The sequence below is a fragment of the Sphaerodactylus townsendi genome, linkage group LG09 (assembly GCF_021028975.2).
Source record: "Sphaerodactylus townsendi isolate TG3544 linkage group LG09, MPM_Stown_v2.3, whole genome shotgun sequence".
Lineage (NCBI taxonomy): Eukaryota > Metazoa > Chordata > Lepidosauria > Squamata > Sphaerodactylidae > Sphaerodactylus > Sphaerodactylus townsendi.
In genome coordinates, this window is record NC_059433.1 from 17,087,399 (window position 1) to 17,102,692 (window position 15,294).

General features: G+C 56.6%; 1 protein-coding gene across 1 annotated transcript; it reads right to left on the minus strand.

Moving 5' to 3' along the window:
- Positions 1–1,572: 1,572 nt before the first annotated feature.
- FOXF2 (forkhead box F2) lies at positions 1,573–10,946 on the minus strand. Its single transcript, XM_048508357.1, has 2 exons — positions 9,965–10,946; positions 1,573–1,887 (listed from the first exon to the last, which is right to left on the minus strand). The coding sequence occupies exons 1-2, from the start codon at positions 10,944–10,946 to the stop codon at positions 1,706–1,708; spliced, it is 1,164 nt and encodes a 387-aa protein (XP_048364314.1). The 3' UTR covers positions 1,573–1,705.
- Positions 10,947–15,294: the final 4,348 nt, after the last annotated feature.

Genomic DNA, 15,294 nt, shown 5'->3' on the forward strand with positions numbered 1-15,294 from the left:
AAACCCAGTCTTCCCAAGGGGAAACGAGTTCATTTATAACGATTGCAACTCTTTATAAATATGCTGTGCGGAATCCATTAGGGCGCTGTGACTGTGGAGATATTCCAGTTTTGATAGGAGTTTTTAAAACCTGGCCGTGATCAGTATCTGCCCACGTTTCCTCTTCTGCCTTTGAAAAACAATTCAAAATTCTAATTAAGACCGGCTGTGGAGAGTGGAGGAGATACTAACCTTGCAGGCCTGTAGCAACTTAAGCCGGAGCAGTGCCTGCCATTTCAAGCTTAGCAGCGCGTTCTTCGCACCGGCTTTTCTACCTTCGGCTTTAGGAATAGCCTGGGGGCTGGATTCCCCACCCCCCACCCCCCACCCCCCCGCCCCAATGGCGCTTCCTTTTTCAAAATGAAAAGCTGATCATAGAAATGCGCGTTTGTTCTATACATTTTTATTGTAAAACAACCCCCCCTGCCCCCAACAACTTTGTACATCACAATATTTCGACAAACCGACAAACGTTATACGTAAGTGCAAATTATACTCTCCGTTTTAAAAGCGATAGCGTGTGAGTAATACACGAGATTTTTAAAAAAACAGTTATTTTAAAATGCTGTGCTATAAACAGGGTTTTTTTTAAAAAAAAAAACACACGAGGAAAACAAACTTAATCCCAAACGTGGTATCGGTGCAGTACTGGAAAGCAAAACGAAACGAAGGAGCAAAATCCGGCAGCTTCCTTGGGAGGTACACAAACACACACGCACACACACACACCCAGACTTCACAATCCAAAACAATGCTCCTTAATATGGATTGGTGCATTTGGGGGTAAGGCCTGGTGAAGAGTGAAATCACAGCAGCTGTGGGGCGTGGGTGCCCCTGGCTGAGGAAAACCCCATCTTTCCCTCGATAAGTGTATCTTTACAAGGGTTGTTCTGTTACTACGCCACAAGAAATAAGTTAGGAGGCTTTTGAACAAGGGGGGGGGGGGGGCACAGGCCGGCTATTCTGAGTCCACGCGCGTCGGTGCCGTTCGGGGAAAAGTCACATGATCAACTCTCTGCCGTTCAAATCGGTGGGACTCCCAAGTGCTTCACTTTCTCGGGACCGCGCTCTTGGGCGAGCTCTGGCGGACCCCCGAAACGGGGTTTTCCTTTTTAAGCACCGCTTTTTGAAAGTCCTGCGTAGTCCCGCTCTCTCTTAGAAGTTGCTGGTCTAAAACCCCCCCGGTTTTCCAGCAGACGTCCGGCCGACTTTTGGGTGGGCTTTGCGGCGACCTCCCCCTCTTTCCCTTCTCCTGAAGCCCCCCCCCCAAGAAGCAGCGAGGCCCGTCCCTCTCCCCCCCCCCCACCTCCAAGCCTCTTGAGAGGGTCGCCAGTCTCGGCTGAGTCCAGGGCACACATCTCCTCCGCCCTTACGGTCCACGACTCAGTGGGGACTTACTCTCGAGTAAGCCCGCCGGCCCCGCGCAGAAGGGCGGGTTTCTGGGACGGCCGGCTGCCCTCCCTTCCTAGAGAGCCAGTCCCGTTGCAACGGCGTGCTGGAGGATCGCGCTGCGCCAGATCCGAGGGAGGGAGGCGCTTCCTCTCCCCGCCGCTTCCCGCGGGTCTCTTTGCCGAAGCCCCTGGGGGGGGGGGGGCGGAGGGGTCCTTGCTGCCGGCGGGGTGGGCGCCTGGGGCCGTGGCCAGAGGGGTGGGGGAGGCGGCCGCCCTCACATGACGCAGGGCTTGATGTCCTGGCAGATGCTCTGCGGGTGGTGGTGGTGGTGGTGATGGTGGTGGTAGTAGGAGCTGCCGGCCGACGGGTGGAAGGACGAGATGCCGTTGAAGTTGAGCACGAAGTCCTTCCGGTCGCACACCGCCGAGGGGTGATGCTGGTAGCGGGGCAGCCCCACTGCGGAGGGAGACAGAGAGACAGAGAGAGTGACCCCGCAGCTGGGGAGGGGGCAGGCGAGAAGGGAGGGGGGAGTCGCCCCAGAGAGCCCCCCCAAGCCCGCTCTCTTTCAAGTCAGCAGTGATGGAAATAGGGGTGTATGTTGGGGGTACCAGTACGAACCCCACTTAACCTCTGGGGCTACATTGTATGGGGAAGGAAGGGGGGTGCCTCGTGCCTGCCCGGCTAAACACGCTGGAAAGCAGTTTGCCTTTCTGAGGAGGGGGGGGGGGGCACCAACCCGGCCAAATGAAGCCGATTCCCAGTCCTATCCCCCTCCCCTCCCTTTTAATGCCTCTAACCCACCCACCCCGGCCAAAAAAAAAGTCCCCGGAATTGCAGCCCTCTCCGTTTATTTCAGTCGGAGGGATTCCATACCCTCTTCCTGGCTCATTCGGCACCTGCAGAATAATGCACTTTCAAACTGCTTTCAGTGCTCTTTGAAGCTGTGCGGAATGGCAAAATCCACTTGCAAACAGTTGTGAAAGTGGTTTGAAAATGCATTATTTTGCATGTGCAGAAGGGGCCCCTGAAAGGGCCACAGGCGCAGGGCCTAAGGCGTAGGATCGCATCGTTTACACGCGCTTCTCACGTCCTTCCTATCGCCAAGGAGGGGCTCTCGCATGGCGGATCGTGTCCTAAACCTCTTATATCATGAAACGCGCGCAACCACATTCAACAAATCGGTCGTGGCCTCCCGGGCCACAATGCTGGGATTGGGAAGCATAAGCAGATGCCCCCCCCCGCCCGCCCCAACTGCAGTTGGACCGCAGCCCAAGAACCTGGACGGCCCCCGAAAGCTGCTCCCGTGCTTAAAATGAAAGCCGCCCATGTAAAGAGCGGGGCTTCTTCAGTGTGTCCGAGAAAGGCCAGGTCAGAGCACCGACCTTGGAAACAAAAGTGTTTTGCATTTAAATTGGGGTTTGGCCCCAAGGACTCCAGCCCCTCCCGCCAATCGCCCCACCGCTCCGGTTGAGCTCCGCAGCGCCCAGCCCGCGGGCCTCCCTCGGGGCCGGAAGCTCCCGTCCAACCCGGTGTTCTGATCTACAGACGTCCCAAAAGGGAACTGCTTTGAAGCAAAAGCCCCGGGATTCCGGCAAATTTCCTGCCCGCTGGACGCCCAGCCTACAAAGAGAAAGGCCTCCCCATCTGCCACGGAAACGGAAGGCATGGCATCGAGCGCTTCCGCTTCACCCAACTGCCTATTTATTACTTGGTTGTGTGATTTCACACACACACACACACACACACACACCTTTCAGCTCTGGTTCCCAAGGCGGTTTATTAGGCAGGCCCAACCAAATAATATAAACTTCCTTCAAAACAAATGGGAATAGAATAAACACTGCCAATAAATAATCCAGGGAACCAAGGACAAGTTGGGATGACAGCAGGCTCAAATCGCTGCTTGGGCCCCTTCCGCAGATGCAGAATAATGCATTTTCAATCCACTTTCAGTGTACTTTGCAGCTGGATTTTACTGTGCGGAATAACAAGATCCCCTTTCAAACCAGTTTGAAAGTGGATTGAAAGGGCTTTATTCAGCATGTGCGGAAGGGGCCTTATATTCTCATTATCAAACACCCCAGGACTTATATCTATTTAGTTGTTCTACTGGTGTTAAAAGAACCGTCCTTTTGCATAAGGACCCTGGAAGGCATATGGAAGTTGGCCCCTGCACTGGGATAAATTTGGCCCTCTGGAGCCTCCTGCACCTGTTACTGCAGAGGTGCCTCCGTGGGAACGAAGATCCGTGTGCTCTGGTTGTCTTTTGCTGTAAGTGAATGCAAAAATCATCTCGCTAAATGAAAATCCGGTCTATCTATCTGGATGCTCAACCTCTCCTGTGAAAGGCTCGGACTTTCCCCGTATATAAAATATAACGTGGCGTGGATGGCCCCCATCCATTACTGACTGGCCAAATACTTGGGCTGTGAGTCAGTCCGGAGGGAGACAGCAGAGGGTCACCCTACAGCCGCCTCTTGGAAATGACGGCGCGACCGAGAACTGTCGCTTTGGAGTAAAGCCCGTTCAGTTTAGCAGTGTTCCAAATATTCCTATATGGGCTTCACTTCTACACCGTGTGAACTGCCAGGAGCTGAGTTTAACCACGTAAGGGAAAGGAGGGGTCAGACGGCCAGACCGCAAGTGCGCCGTGCATGCAGATCTTCTGGGGGATCCAAACTATCACCTCCTTCCCCGATTCAGCAGGACTGAGGAAGACAGTGGGGTTTCTTTGCACTGGACTGAAAGCGATTCCGCACAGCATATTTATAACGCGTTGCAATCATTATGAAGTGAAAACGAATTCATTTATGATGATTGCAATTAGTTATAAATATGCTGTGCGGAATCCACTCGAGTCTTGGCACAGCCAAGCAGAACTGAAGAGAGAATGCACGTCTTCCGCTCAGCCCTGCTGGATCTCCCCTTATAAGCCAGGGTTTCCTGAGCAAAAGTAGACCTGGTCTTGGGCTGATTCCGCATGGGCCAAAAACAGCAGTGTGAAAATGGTGTGAAAACATTATAAACCCTTTTACACCATTTTCACACCATTTTCACACTGCTGTTTTGGGCCCATGCGGAATCAGCCTAAGCGTTTTTCCCTGTCCTGGCCCTATAAAGGAAAGACGCTTCACATGGATCCCCCTTTCTCTAGTTATCAGTGCTGCTTCGGCCCCTTCCGCCCATGAAGAATAATGCACTTTCAAACCACTCTCACAATTGTTTGTCAGTGGATTTCGCTATTCCGCACAGCTGCCAAATGCATTGAAAGTGGATTGAAAGTGCATTATTCTGCATGGGCGGAAAGGGACAGAGAGGGAGAAGGGAGTGCCCTTTTTTACCTTGGGGAGGGGGAAGGATGAAAGGGGGCGCCCTCCCTGTTAGCCGGGTCTTCCCTCCCCACCCATCTTAACACCTCTCTTCCTTTCCAGAGGGCCATGTGGAGCAATGGTTAGCGCTCTCTCTCTCTCTCCCTCTCTCTCTGGCCCTCGGCTGCCCCTTCGCTCACCAGGGGCGACCCTCTAGTGAGGAGCCAACGTTTCTTGGGCTGGACTTTCTTGCCCTGTCTTTCTACGCACCCCCCTGCGCTGCTCCGAATGAAACGGGCGTGCGGCTTTCTTCCAAGCCGGATTCAATCAGCTGCGCACGCATCAATAGCGGACTCGCCCTAATAGCGGTCGCCGGTCTAAGCCCGGAGCAAAAGCCTCCGCCGCTGTTTCCAATCTGGCCGGGCTTTCGGCGCTGGCGGCGGCGGAGGGGCCGAAAACAGAGAGAGGCTCCGAAGACTTGGGGCTTTGGCCTTGTTAATCCGCGCAAGATCTCGTGGGGCTCCCGGGGAGGAAGCGAAAGTGGCGCTCTTCGGGGCGGGGATTGAACGCGGCAGCCTGCGGGGGTCCTACTGCCTCCCTAGCGCCCCATTGTTCTCCCCAACAGAACCCAAAGAGCGGCTCACAACTTTCCTTCCCCCCTTCTCCAATTTACCTTCCCAACAGCCCTGCGAGGTGGGTTAGGCGGAGAGCAGTCACTGGCCCCAAATCACCCCACGTGCATCCAGTTCGTTGCTTAGGCAGCGATTCTGCGGAGCCAATCCTCGTGTGCCAGGCTGGCAAACCGGCGCGCTGCTTCATGATCCTGAAGATCCTACAGGTCACTCAGCAGCACAGCCGCGCTGGGCAAGGGAAGCAGGCCGAGATCTCGCCTAAGGTTCCTGGGGGACAATACCCATTGCGGCCCGGGCCTATCCCATTATTCCCCATCACCCAGGAGCAGTCCTTCGCATGCACTCCTCCAAACCATTCCACCAGCCCATTTAAGGTTGCCATCTGGAAATCACTGCAGAGTAAGTGACTCCAGAATTTACTTCAGAGTAGGTTTTTTTTTTCGTTTGTTCTTAGGCCCCTTCCGCACATGCAGAATAATACACTTTCAATTCACTTTCATGATGGTTTGCAAGTGGATTTTCCTATTCCGCACAGTAAAACCCAGACCCCTTCCGCACACCCAAAATAATGCATTTTCAAACCACTTTCACAACTGTTTGCAAGTGGATTTTGCTATTCCGCACAGCTTTGAAGAGCATTGAAAGCAGTTTGAAAGTGCATTATTCTGCATGTGCGGAATGAGCCCCAGCTGCAAAGGGCATTGAAAGTGGTTTGAAAGTGCATTATTCTGCATGTGCGGAAGGGGCCTCGCCAGTCTTCCAGAGGCACGTTTAACTAGGAACATCCTCAACAACCTCCGCTCTTCATAAGTATTACTGGAGGAACTGATCTGACCAAATATTCCTGTTTTTGCGTCCCTCGGGTCATATTGGTATCCGGATGAGGTTTAGGAAACCGGCCACCGGCTGTCATCGCCTCAGCCACCGCTGGCAAATCCCTTGCGTGAAAACCATCCCGCGCATGTTGAAGGCCCTACACTGGAGTAAGCTCAGTCAGGCATTTCAGTTCAGAATACAAGCGCTTGGCCCCAGCATACAGCTAACCCTCTTAGGCCTGCCATTCTAAGAACGCTTCCCTGGGAGTAAGTTCCATTGAACAACACGGGGCTTTCTTTCAAGTAGGTTTCGAATTTCTCCTTCAGCAGAATTTCTCGTTCACCAGCAACTGCTGTTAGCAAAGTCTGGTTCCTTAAAAACTTCCACGCTCCATTGAAAGCACCAAAGTAAACTTCCGAGTAAAACAAAAATAAGCAAAGTTAACTTAAAAACAGTCTGCCTGGGACGTGTTTATCTGCGCCGACATCAAGGCGGGGCCGCTCTAAGCGTTTGGTTTTGAACTGGATCGGTTTATACCGATTTCCACAACCTCTGCAACATGGAGCGAGAAATCTGCATCTGCGCACGTCAAGGAGTTCATCAGAACTGCCCGAAAATTATTCCGGAGCAAAAGAGAAAGTCCTGGTTCGCAGCAAATGCCCAAGAACCCAGTGAACCGTCCAGGATCTAAAGAAGGGGCTGTTTTATCCCTCGAGATCACCAAGTGGCGTTTCAGAAGAGCGGGTTTATAAAAGGACGCTGGGCCCGGGGCAAAACTAGAGGGGACGTGTGTTTCTGGTTTTTTCCTCGATCTCATGATTCCTTGCTTTGCAGTAGAAACCCAAATCCAAACCGCCTTCCCATGTCTGCAATCGCCCTCCCTAGCAAATCCAGTGGAACTGAACGAAGCCGAACTGTATTTGGATTCGAATTAAGAGGTGTGCAGGACAAGAGCTGGGCCTTGATTTTTTTTGCGGGGGGGGGAACGCTTTATCTATATATCTCAAAGGGAGGGGGGAATGGAAGGTCAGTTTCACTTCACTGCCTCCTTCATAGATGACAATAATGATTCTCTAAAGGCGCTTCTGAATTCTGCAATCTTTTTCCACAAGGGAAGGACTCTGATTTTCAAATCCGAAGTGGGGGGGGGGAAGGGAGGGGAAAGTAGCAGAGAGGCTCAAGCCAACAGATGATTGACAGCAGGTCGCCCACAAAAAAAAAACCGGGCCGTGGACAAGGTCGTCTGTATTTGTTACTTGTTGAAATTCCCATAAAATTGAACAAGACCCCGTTCTCATCTGGGTTAAGTCAAGCTCCAATCCCCTTCGGTGTGGTCCAGGCCAGACTGTCTTTGTTTGGTTAACCTTCGAGACCCGCGTTTAAAAGGGCTATTTGGAAAATTTCCCTCGTAAGAACCCAACATCTTTTACCCATTTTGGTGCCTTATTTTCTCCCCTTTCTGTCTCTTCCACCCAGATTTTCGAAGGCCCTTTTTTAAAAAGCAACATATTTGGGATGGGGTGTGTGTGTGTTGTTTATTTTTCCTTATTAAAATATTGTCACTTTTACACTGCAGGAGAAAATGCGAGAGGATTCATCTTCCTTCCTCGTCCCTTAGAGAAATACAGATACTCTTCTCTGAATTAAATCTGACATGGGGGAGTAATTTTTACCGACCCTTGCAGTGATTTTATTACACACACACACACACAAACCCCCAACGTCAGGGCTGAGAACAGATGGAAAAAGAAACTAACATGAAACATGCAAATTGAGTCATATATATATATTTAAAAAGAGACAAGGTTTAGTGAAATTATCTTCAATGGAAGAGGTTTGAGCCCATACTTAACTTTCCCTTTGAAATCAGTGGGGGGCAAATGTTAAACTTCTGCTTTATGAGGAACGCTCACCCCCCAGGAGCTGGCTATCCCCCCCCCCCTTGTCATTGGGAACAAGTCAGCCGATTTTACAACGACCCCATCCCTCAACAGCTGGATTTTAGCCTCCTGTTTATTTGGAAGCAAGTCTCCTTGCGTCCCAATGACATTATTCTCAAGTATACTTAGGAGTGCAGTGAATTCAGGCATGTTTACTCGGAAGTAAGTCCCCCTGAGTGTCGTGAAGTTTACTTCAAACTTTGTCAGGGGCGTCTGGAGAAGATCGGAGAAAAAGTTGGAGGATATTTTAGCAGTTTGGTGGAGGCGGGAGCAGAGAGTTGGACTCTCTAATCTGACGCTAATAACACTCGATGACTCTCATAATGATACCCCGCGAAGCCCACGGGCGGAGAAACCTTGTTTGGGGGGCGGGGGGCGGGCGGGGTTGTCATCTTTCTCCTTCAAAGAAAAGAAAGGGAACCAGAATAGCAGCGCCCTCCTAAGCAGACTTAACCCCCTCCTAAGGCCGAGGACTTCAGGCGACTCGGAAGGGCGCCTCCCTGCTTAGGATCGCGCTGCGGGCCGCTCAGAGGCCGGCGCTCCTCTGCGCTGACCCCGCGTTCGCCTCGACGGCCGGACCTGGTTTTAATAAGCCTGTCCCGGGGATGGCCGGGGGCGACACTCCCCTCCTCCTCCTCCTCCTCCACCCCCTCCCCCTTTCAAATCCTATCTCTCCTCCCCGAGCGAAGCTCCCTGAACAATAGGTCTATTTCCCCCCCTGGAAAGCAGCTCTGGTTTTCTCACGTCGAAGCGGCTGTTTTCAGAGAAAACACCGAGGGGGGGGGGCGGGGGCGGGCTGGTTATCTGGCCGAGCCTGGAGGGTTCTCTCCCCCTGCGGAGGTCTCCCCGGTGGCCAACACCCCCTCTCCCCTCGCCACCTGGGCTGGGTTGACAGCCACGCCAGGCCTTGTCTGGAACCGCGCGATCCGCTCCGAGGGGCGCCAGCGGGCCCCCCTCTGGGATCTCGGCCTTGATTCCCAATCCAGGGTGCCCAGGAGGGTCGCAGCCAGGCCCTTCCCCAGAGGCAGCCGTGGCTCTGCTCCTCCCTCTCCCTCCTGCAAGGAGCCGGAGCCCCCCACCTCCTCGGCCCAACGCCCGCTCTCCCAGGGCTCTGCTGCGCGAACCAGAGCAGGCCCGGCTAGACAGCCTCCGCCGACTACTACGAGGACTCACATCACTCCCCACTTAGCCAGTTGGGGGGAAACAGCCCGCAAGACGCCCTCGGGGAAGGTGGGCTCCGTTAACCCCTTCCAAGCCACCTGGCAGCACTTTGCAGACGGGACCCCGGTCCAGCTCCGCTGCATCCTCAGCTCGTCCCGGGATCCTTCCTTTCGGTTGCAGACCCTCCCGGCCCAGCAAGGACTGGACGGACCCCCTTGCCCTCCTCACCAGCTGCCGGAAACAGTGTCAGCGTGTGTGCGTGTGTGGGGGGGTGGGGGGGTGGGGTGTGTGTGAATGCATTCTGGACCAGCGCAGGACCCAGGCATCCCGCGCGCCCTTGACTCTCCAGAGACTGTCTTCCCACCATCCCCGCTTAGCTCCCCGGACTTAGGGAAGGGTCTCTGCCCCGGGGTGGCAGCTGGCTGAGGCGGTGGCGTCGCAACCCGCCCACTCCCTTTTCGGCTCAAGGCGCCCGGGAGCGCTTAGCCAGAACCTGTCAGGCCGATGGATCGGAACGGGTTTTTTTTTTGGGGGGGGGACTTCTGGGGATAACGGATGGAGTCCCGCAAGGCTCTGCCGGCCGGGCCAGAGGAGCGGCGACCCCCGGAGCTCCCAGTGGTCGGGCGGGCGGGCGGGCGGGCGGGCAAGAGGAGGGGGGGCGGGCGGGCGCCGGTACCTGCGAGGTCGTCGCGGGCGTTCTGGTGCAGGTAGCTCTGCTCCAGGGCGTAGGAGGCCCCGGCCGAGTGGAGGCTCTGCTGCGGCTGTTGCTGCGGTTGCTGCTGCTGCTGCTGCTTGAGATAGGAGGAGGCGGCGGCGGCCCAGGGCCCTGCGGGGCTGGCGTAGGGCGAGGGGCACTCGAGGGCGCTGGCCAGGGCGGGCGAGGAGGGCAGGGGGCTGCTGCTGCTGTCGGGCCCGTAGTCCTGCGCGCCGCCGGCGGGCACGGGGCAGCTGGCCATGTAGCTGGAGCCCGGGCTGGGCGCCAGGTGGGGGGGCCCCGGGTGGGCGTCGTAGGCGCCGGCGGGCACGACCTCCAGGGGCCCGTAGGCGGCGGCGGCGGCGGGGTGGCAGCCCAGGGGGGCGGCGGAGGGCGGCGGCGGCGGCGGCGGCGGGGCGGCGAAGTCGAAGCCCTGCGGCAGGAAGCCCAGGCCGTTCACCACGCGGTACATGGCCGGCTTCAGCGCCTGGCATTTCCTGCGGAAGCCCCGCGGGCGGCGGCGGAACGAGCCCTCCTCGAACATGAACTCGCTGGCCGGGTCGAGGGTCCAGTAGTGTCCCTTGCCGGGGCGGCCCAGGCCCTTGGGCAGCTTGATGAAGCACTCGTTGAGCGACAGGTTGTGGCGCACGGAGTTCTTCCAGCCCTGGTAGGCGCCGCGGAAGAAGGGGAAGCGCGCCTGCAGGAACTGGTAGATCTCGCTCAGCGTCAGCCGCTTGGCCGGCGCGCTCTGGATGGCCATCACGATCAGCGCGATGTACGAGTAGGGCGGCTTCTCCGGGCGCCGCAGCCCCGAGCTCGCCTTCTTGCCCTTCGCCCCCGACGACGACGACGACGACGAGGCCCCCCCGACGGACGCGGGCTCCGGGCCGGGCGGAGGCGGCGGCGGCTGGCTCATCAGGGCCGGCGGGCTGCGGGGCACCGGCGCCCCCACCTCGGAGCTCATGCAGCTGCTCCTCCCGGGCCGCCGCCTCAGCGGTCTGGAAGCATCGCGCCCGCCCGCCTCTCGCCCCAGCGCAGCGCAGCGCCCCCTCCCTTCCCCCCTCCCTCTCCCGTCGGCCCCCCGCCCGCCCCGAGCCTTCAGCTCTCCGCCTCCTCCGCGCTCCCCTCCTAACCTGGGGGCCAGACCCAGAAGAGGAAACCCACCCACCCACCCCTCCACGCCCCCCACCCCCACGCCGCGGCCGCTTTTGCGCAAAGGCCACGCAGCCAAGCGGAATCCGCGGGCGCCTATCAGGACCTCCGAGCTGTCGCCCGCCGGAGGAACTCCCCCCCCACCCCCGCGCCAGTGGAGGAAGCAGCGGTGGTTGGGGGAGAGGAGGGAGGGAGGGCGCAGCAGAGCCTTCCAGCTGGCCCGTTTTCCCCCCCCCCCCGATCGCCCCATCCGTCAACAGGCCCTCGGTCAGTCGCTGAGCTGCCCGGCAGCGGCCACAGGCAGCCTCCGAGGGTAACCCTGCCCGGCCCTTCGCCCTCCTGCGGGCTCTGAGCGCGGGAACGGTGGCCGGTTTGGCCTCCCCGCAAGGAAGCCCCGGGACGTGTCTTTTTTCTTCTTAACCCGCTGCAGAATAGCTACTCCCGGGGTGGACATAAAAAGATGGCCCGGGTCTGTCTCGGGAGTAGAAAGGATCTCTGAAATAGCCGTCCTTTCCCCCGCGCTCTCTGAGTCCTGCGAGCTCGTGTGGCCAGAGGCACAGGCTCCCCAGACCGGTTCCATTTTTAAGCAAACCCGGCGGGTCTTTGTCACGCATTTCCTTGGCCTTCAGCGAATGGGCTCAGTGGAGGCCAAGAGGGTGGGCTTGTAGACTGACCAGGGGATGTGAGTGTGTCAGTTACACACGTGTGAAGAAGACCAGCGCCCAGATCCTGAACGCGTGGGCCTTGGAGGCAACTCAAGTCCTACCTAGTTGGGTCCGCATTACGATGGGCATCCACACCGATAGAGGCATCTACAGTGTGAACATTAGTAAACATTTCCAGTGGATATTTTAAAAGTCGCAGAAGGGGTGTGGGGGTGGGGGGGCTTTTCCCTGCAATGATATCTCCCCACACACGCTTCCTTTCCAGAAGGAGGGAGAGCCGGTCCGGCATCCAGTTTTACGTTACGTTTCAAAGCACTTCAAATGCGTGAAATCGCTGTACAAACTCGACCTGGGTTGCTCTCTTAAGCAAAGCCCGGGGGAACTGAGCGCCGTTTTTACAGATGCGGAATTGAGTCTCCAGCTCAGAGCCTCTCCGAGGGTCCAGGGCTGAGGAGGCCGGTCGGATTCGCTCATTGGACCCACACTGGTGGGTTTCTCTTTTCCACGGGACTTGGTCACTGGCAGTCGCAGCTAACAGCTGACAATCGATCACTAGTCTGTGGAGGATGGAAAAAGGATGGTGTGGAGGTGTAATCCAGCCTTAACAGAGGCGGATGAAGGGACTGTAGGTGTGCGTGAGAGAGGCTCCTTCCGCACATGCAAAATAATGAGCTTTTTCAATCCACTTTGCAGCTGGATTTTACCGTGCGGAATAGCAAAATCCACTTGCAAACAATTGTAGAAGCGGATTGAAAGTGCATTATTTCTGCACGTGCAGAAGGGGCCAGAGGCAGAAGGCGGCAAACGGTTTTGTCCGCAAACTGGTCCTGGCCCCATAAAGAATTTCGAAAACCTCCTTGCAATGTATTGTCGAAGGCTTTCACGCCGGAATCACTGGGGTGCTGTGTGGTTTCCGGGCTGTATGGCCCTGTTCTAGCAGCATTCTCTCCTGACGTTTCGCCTGCATCTGTGGTGTTCTAGCAGCATTCTCTCCTGAGGTTTCGCCTGCCACAGATGCAGGCGAAACGTCAGGAGAATCTGCTATTCTAACCAACCATACAGCTGAAACCAGCTAATGATTCTCCAGACCGGAGAGTGCGATCGTGTTCTTATTCCCGTTTCACAGGCTAGAGAACTGAGTCCCGGAAGGAAAGAGAGAGCTGTATTGTCGGAGGCTTTCACGTCCGGAATCACTCGGGTGGGGTGGGCTTTCCGGGTTGTATGGCCAGCCACAGATGCAGGCGAAACGTCAGGAGAAAATGCCACTGGAATACGGCCATACAACCCGGAAAACCCACAGCACCCTAAAGAGAGAGCCGCTCTACATTCATCTGGCAGGATGATCGCTCAGTCCAGCTACGGCCAGACAAAGAATAAAGCAGCTCAAGATAAGCGCGCCCCTCCCACCCAAGGACTACCACCCGAGGGGCTTTTGTGTATCCCGTTGTTGCCTTAAGTGGGACTTTTTTATTTCCTGGGAAGGGTGCCGAGGTCTGGAGCCCACAGCTGCAGTGATCTTTATCCGGCCTCTCCACAGTCCAGTGGGGGAAAGTCACGGGACAATATAGTATTGACAAGCGTGAGTCCGGGGATTGCAGCCCCAGTCCCACCGAAGAGAAAGGGTTTACTTTAGGTAACCCTGCGCAGGAGGAGCCGACCAAGAGCCTTTGAAGTCCCTCGCGTTTAATCGGGAGTGTCTGAAGCGCCGCCTGGCTCGCTTGGGGGAAATCTACGCGGCAGATTTGGGAACTCGCCCGTTGCTTTTGTTCCCTCTGGGATCGCGCCTTTTGACAGCTCGCCCGGGCAGCCCCCTAAAACCGGGTCCCCCTGGCTGTTTATTCCCATTGTGCCGGCGGGGACCCTGAGCCTGGGAGACGCCGGCCCAAAGCCCTGGCGGCGCCCTGCCGTTTCCTGCCTCTGAACCCAACAACCTCTTCTCGTTTTGGATCTCGACCAGAATAGGGGAAGGAGGCCTGGAAGAACACCCCCCCTCCCCCCCCTCCCCCGATCCCGGCTAAGCCAGGGTTCCTTCCCCCGGGAGCCCGGACTGCTCGGCATCACGGGAGTTCATGGGACCCGGTTCCCACCAGGGCCAAAACCACACCCCCTGCGCGTGGAAAACTAGATCTCAAGGAGGTGAGTTGTGGCCTTCCCTCTCTGGGGCTCGCTCGGAAGCGGTCTTGGCAGGGCAGGCACCAGCCTGAAGTGCCAGAGCCCAGAATCCGGCTTGGCTACTGCAGCCAGAGACCAGACCCGAGATCTCGGTGCCCCCTTTGCGGAACCGCCTTCCTTGGGGGTGGGGGGTGGGAAGGGGAGGCCCGGTTGGTCCCAGACAGTGACCTGGAGCTGAGTGGAAGCAGGCTTTTTCCATCAGCCTCCGCCTGGCCGATACCACCCACGGCGCCCCAGTGTCAGCTTACCGCCCTGAGCCGGGCTCCTTTTCCCTAAGCTCCGCCAGTAATTAGACAAAGCAAAGCGAAATTAACTGAACAGGCGTCGACAGCTTCCTCCAGACCCCCCCCCCCGACCCCGACCCCCCCACCCCCGCCTGCCTGCCTGCCTGCCTGGGAAGAAGGCGACGGCTCCAGAAGGGCTCGATTGTGCCTGAGCATCAGCTAAGCAAACACCGCTCCGCTCCACAATGTGGACGGCAGGACTGGAGCTGGAGGGGTGGGGGCGGGGAGCGAGGCTGGTCGCTCCAGGGACACCAGGCGCTGTTTACCTTGCGGCACAGCCCGGGGGAGTCCTTGGCTCCCCCAGCCCACCGGGCCAAGCCGAGATTTGCAAAGCCCACCCAGCTCCAGCAAGCCCCCTTGGGCTCCAGCGACGCTTCGCCTGCCCCGCGCCTGCCCTCTGGATGACAGGCCGGTCCCTTCCCTCTTCCGCGCCTGACCTCTTCCTGCCACGGGTCGCGTCGCTGGCAAAGGGCACCCGAAAGCCCCGGGTCGGTTCCGCACAAGGCAGGCATTTGCTCTGAAGTGGCTCCAAGCGGCTGACGAAGCCTTCGCGGACCATTTCTCTCCTACTACAATGGGGTCGGCACAAATTAATTTCCAAATGAGAGGGGATTTGGGGGGGGGGGTCATTGTCATTGCCAGTTAACTTAACGCGGATTCATGATCAGAAAATGTCTTGCAACACGGATTATTTTGTAGTTGGGGTCTGAGAAATTCAGCCCTCCTCACCTGGGTGGAATAGATGACCTCCGATACCCCCTTCCATCGATTCTTAGGCTGTTCACTGGGCAAACAGAACTGCCATTTGCATTATCTATATCAGAGAGATCTTCCAGTAGCAACTACTGGTTTGGTATTGGTAATGAATAATATTGGCGTGTGTCATTTGTATTATATAAATCCAATAAACGAAGGTTCCTACAAGATCGCCTTGGGTTGGCCGTGATTCGTAGAAAGCAAGTGCACAACAATTGAATAGCTAAAGGAAGCGTTACGTAATAACATGAAAGACTCTGCATGTAGTGACGTACTTTAGATG

What these genes read in the sequence shown, in the direction of transcription:
- FOXF2 (XM_048508357.1), bottom strand. Translation starts at nt 10,946, where the DNA reads ATGAGCTCCGAGGTGGGGGCGCCGGTGCCCCGCAGCCCGCCGGCCCTG. An exon ending in CGCCCGCGACGACCTCGCAG is followed by an intron (nt 1,888 to 9,964) that starts GTACCGGCGCCC and finishes CTCCCTCCGCAG; the next exon opens with TGGGGCTGCCCCGCTACCAG.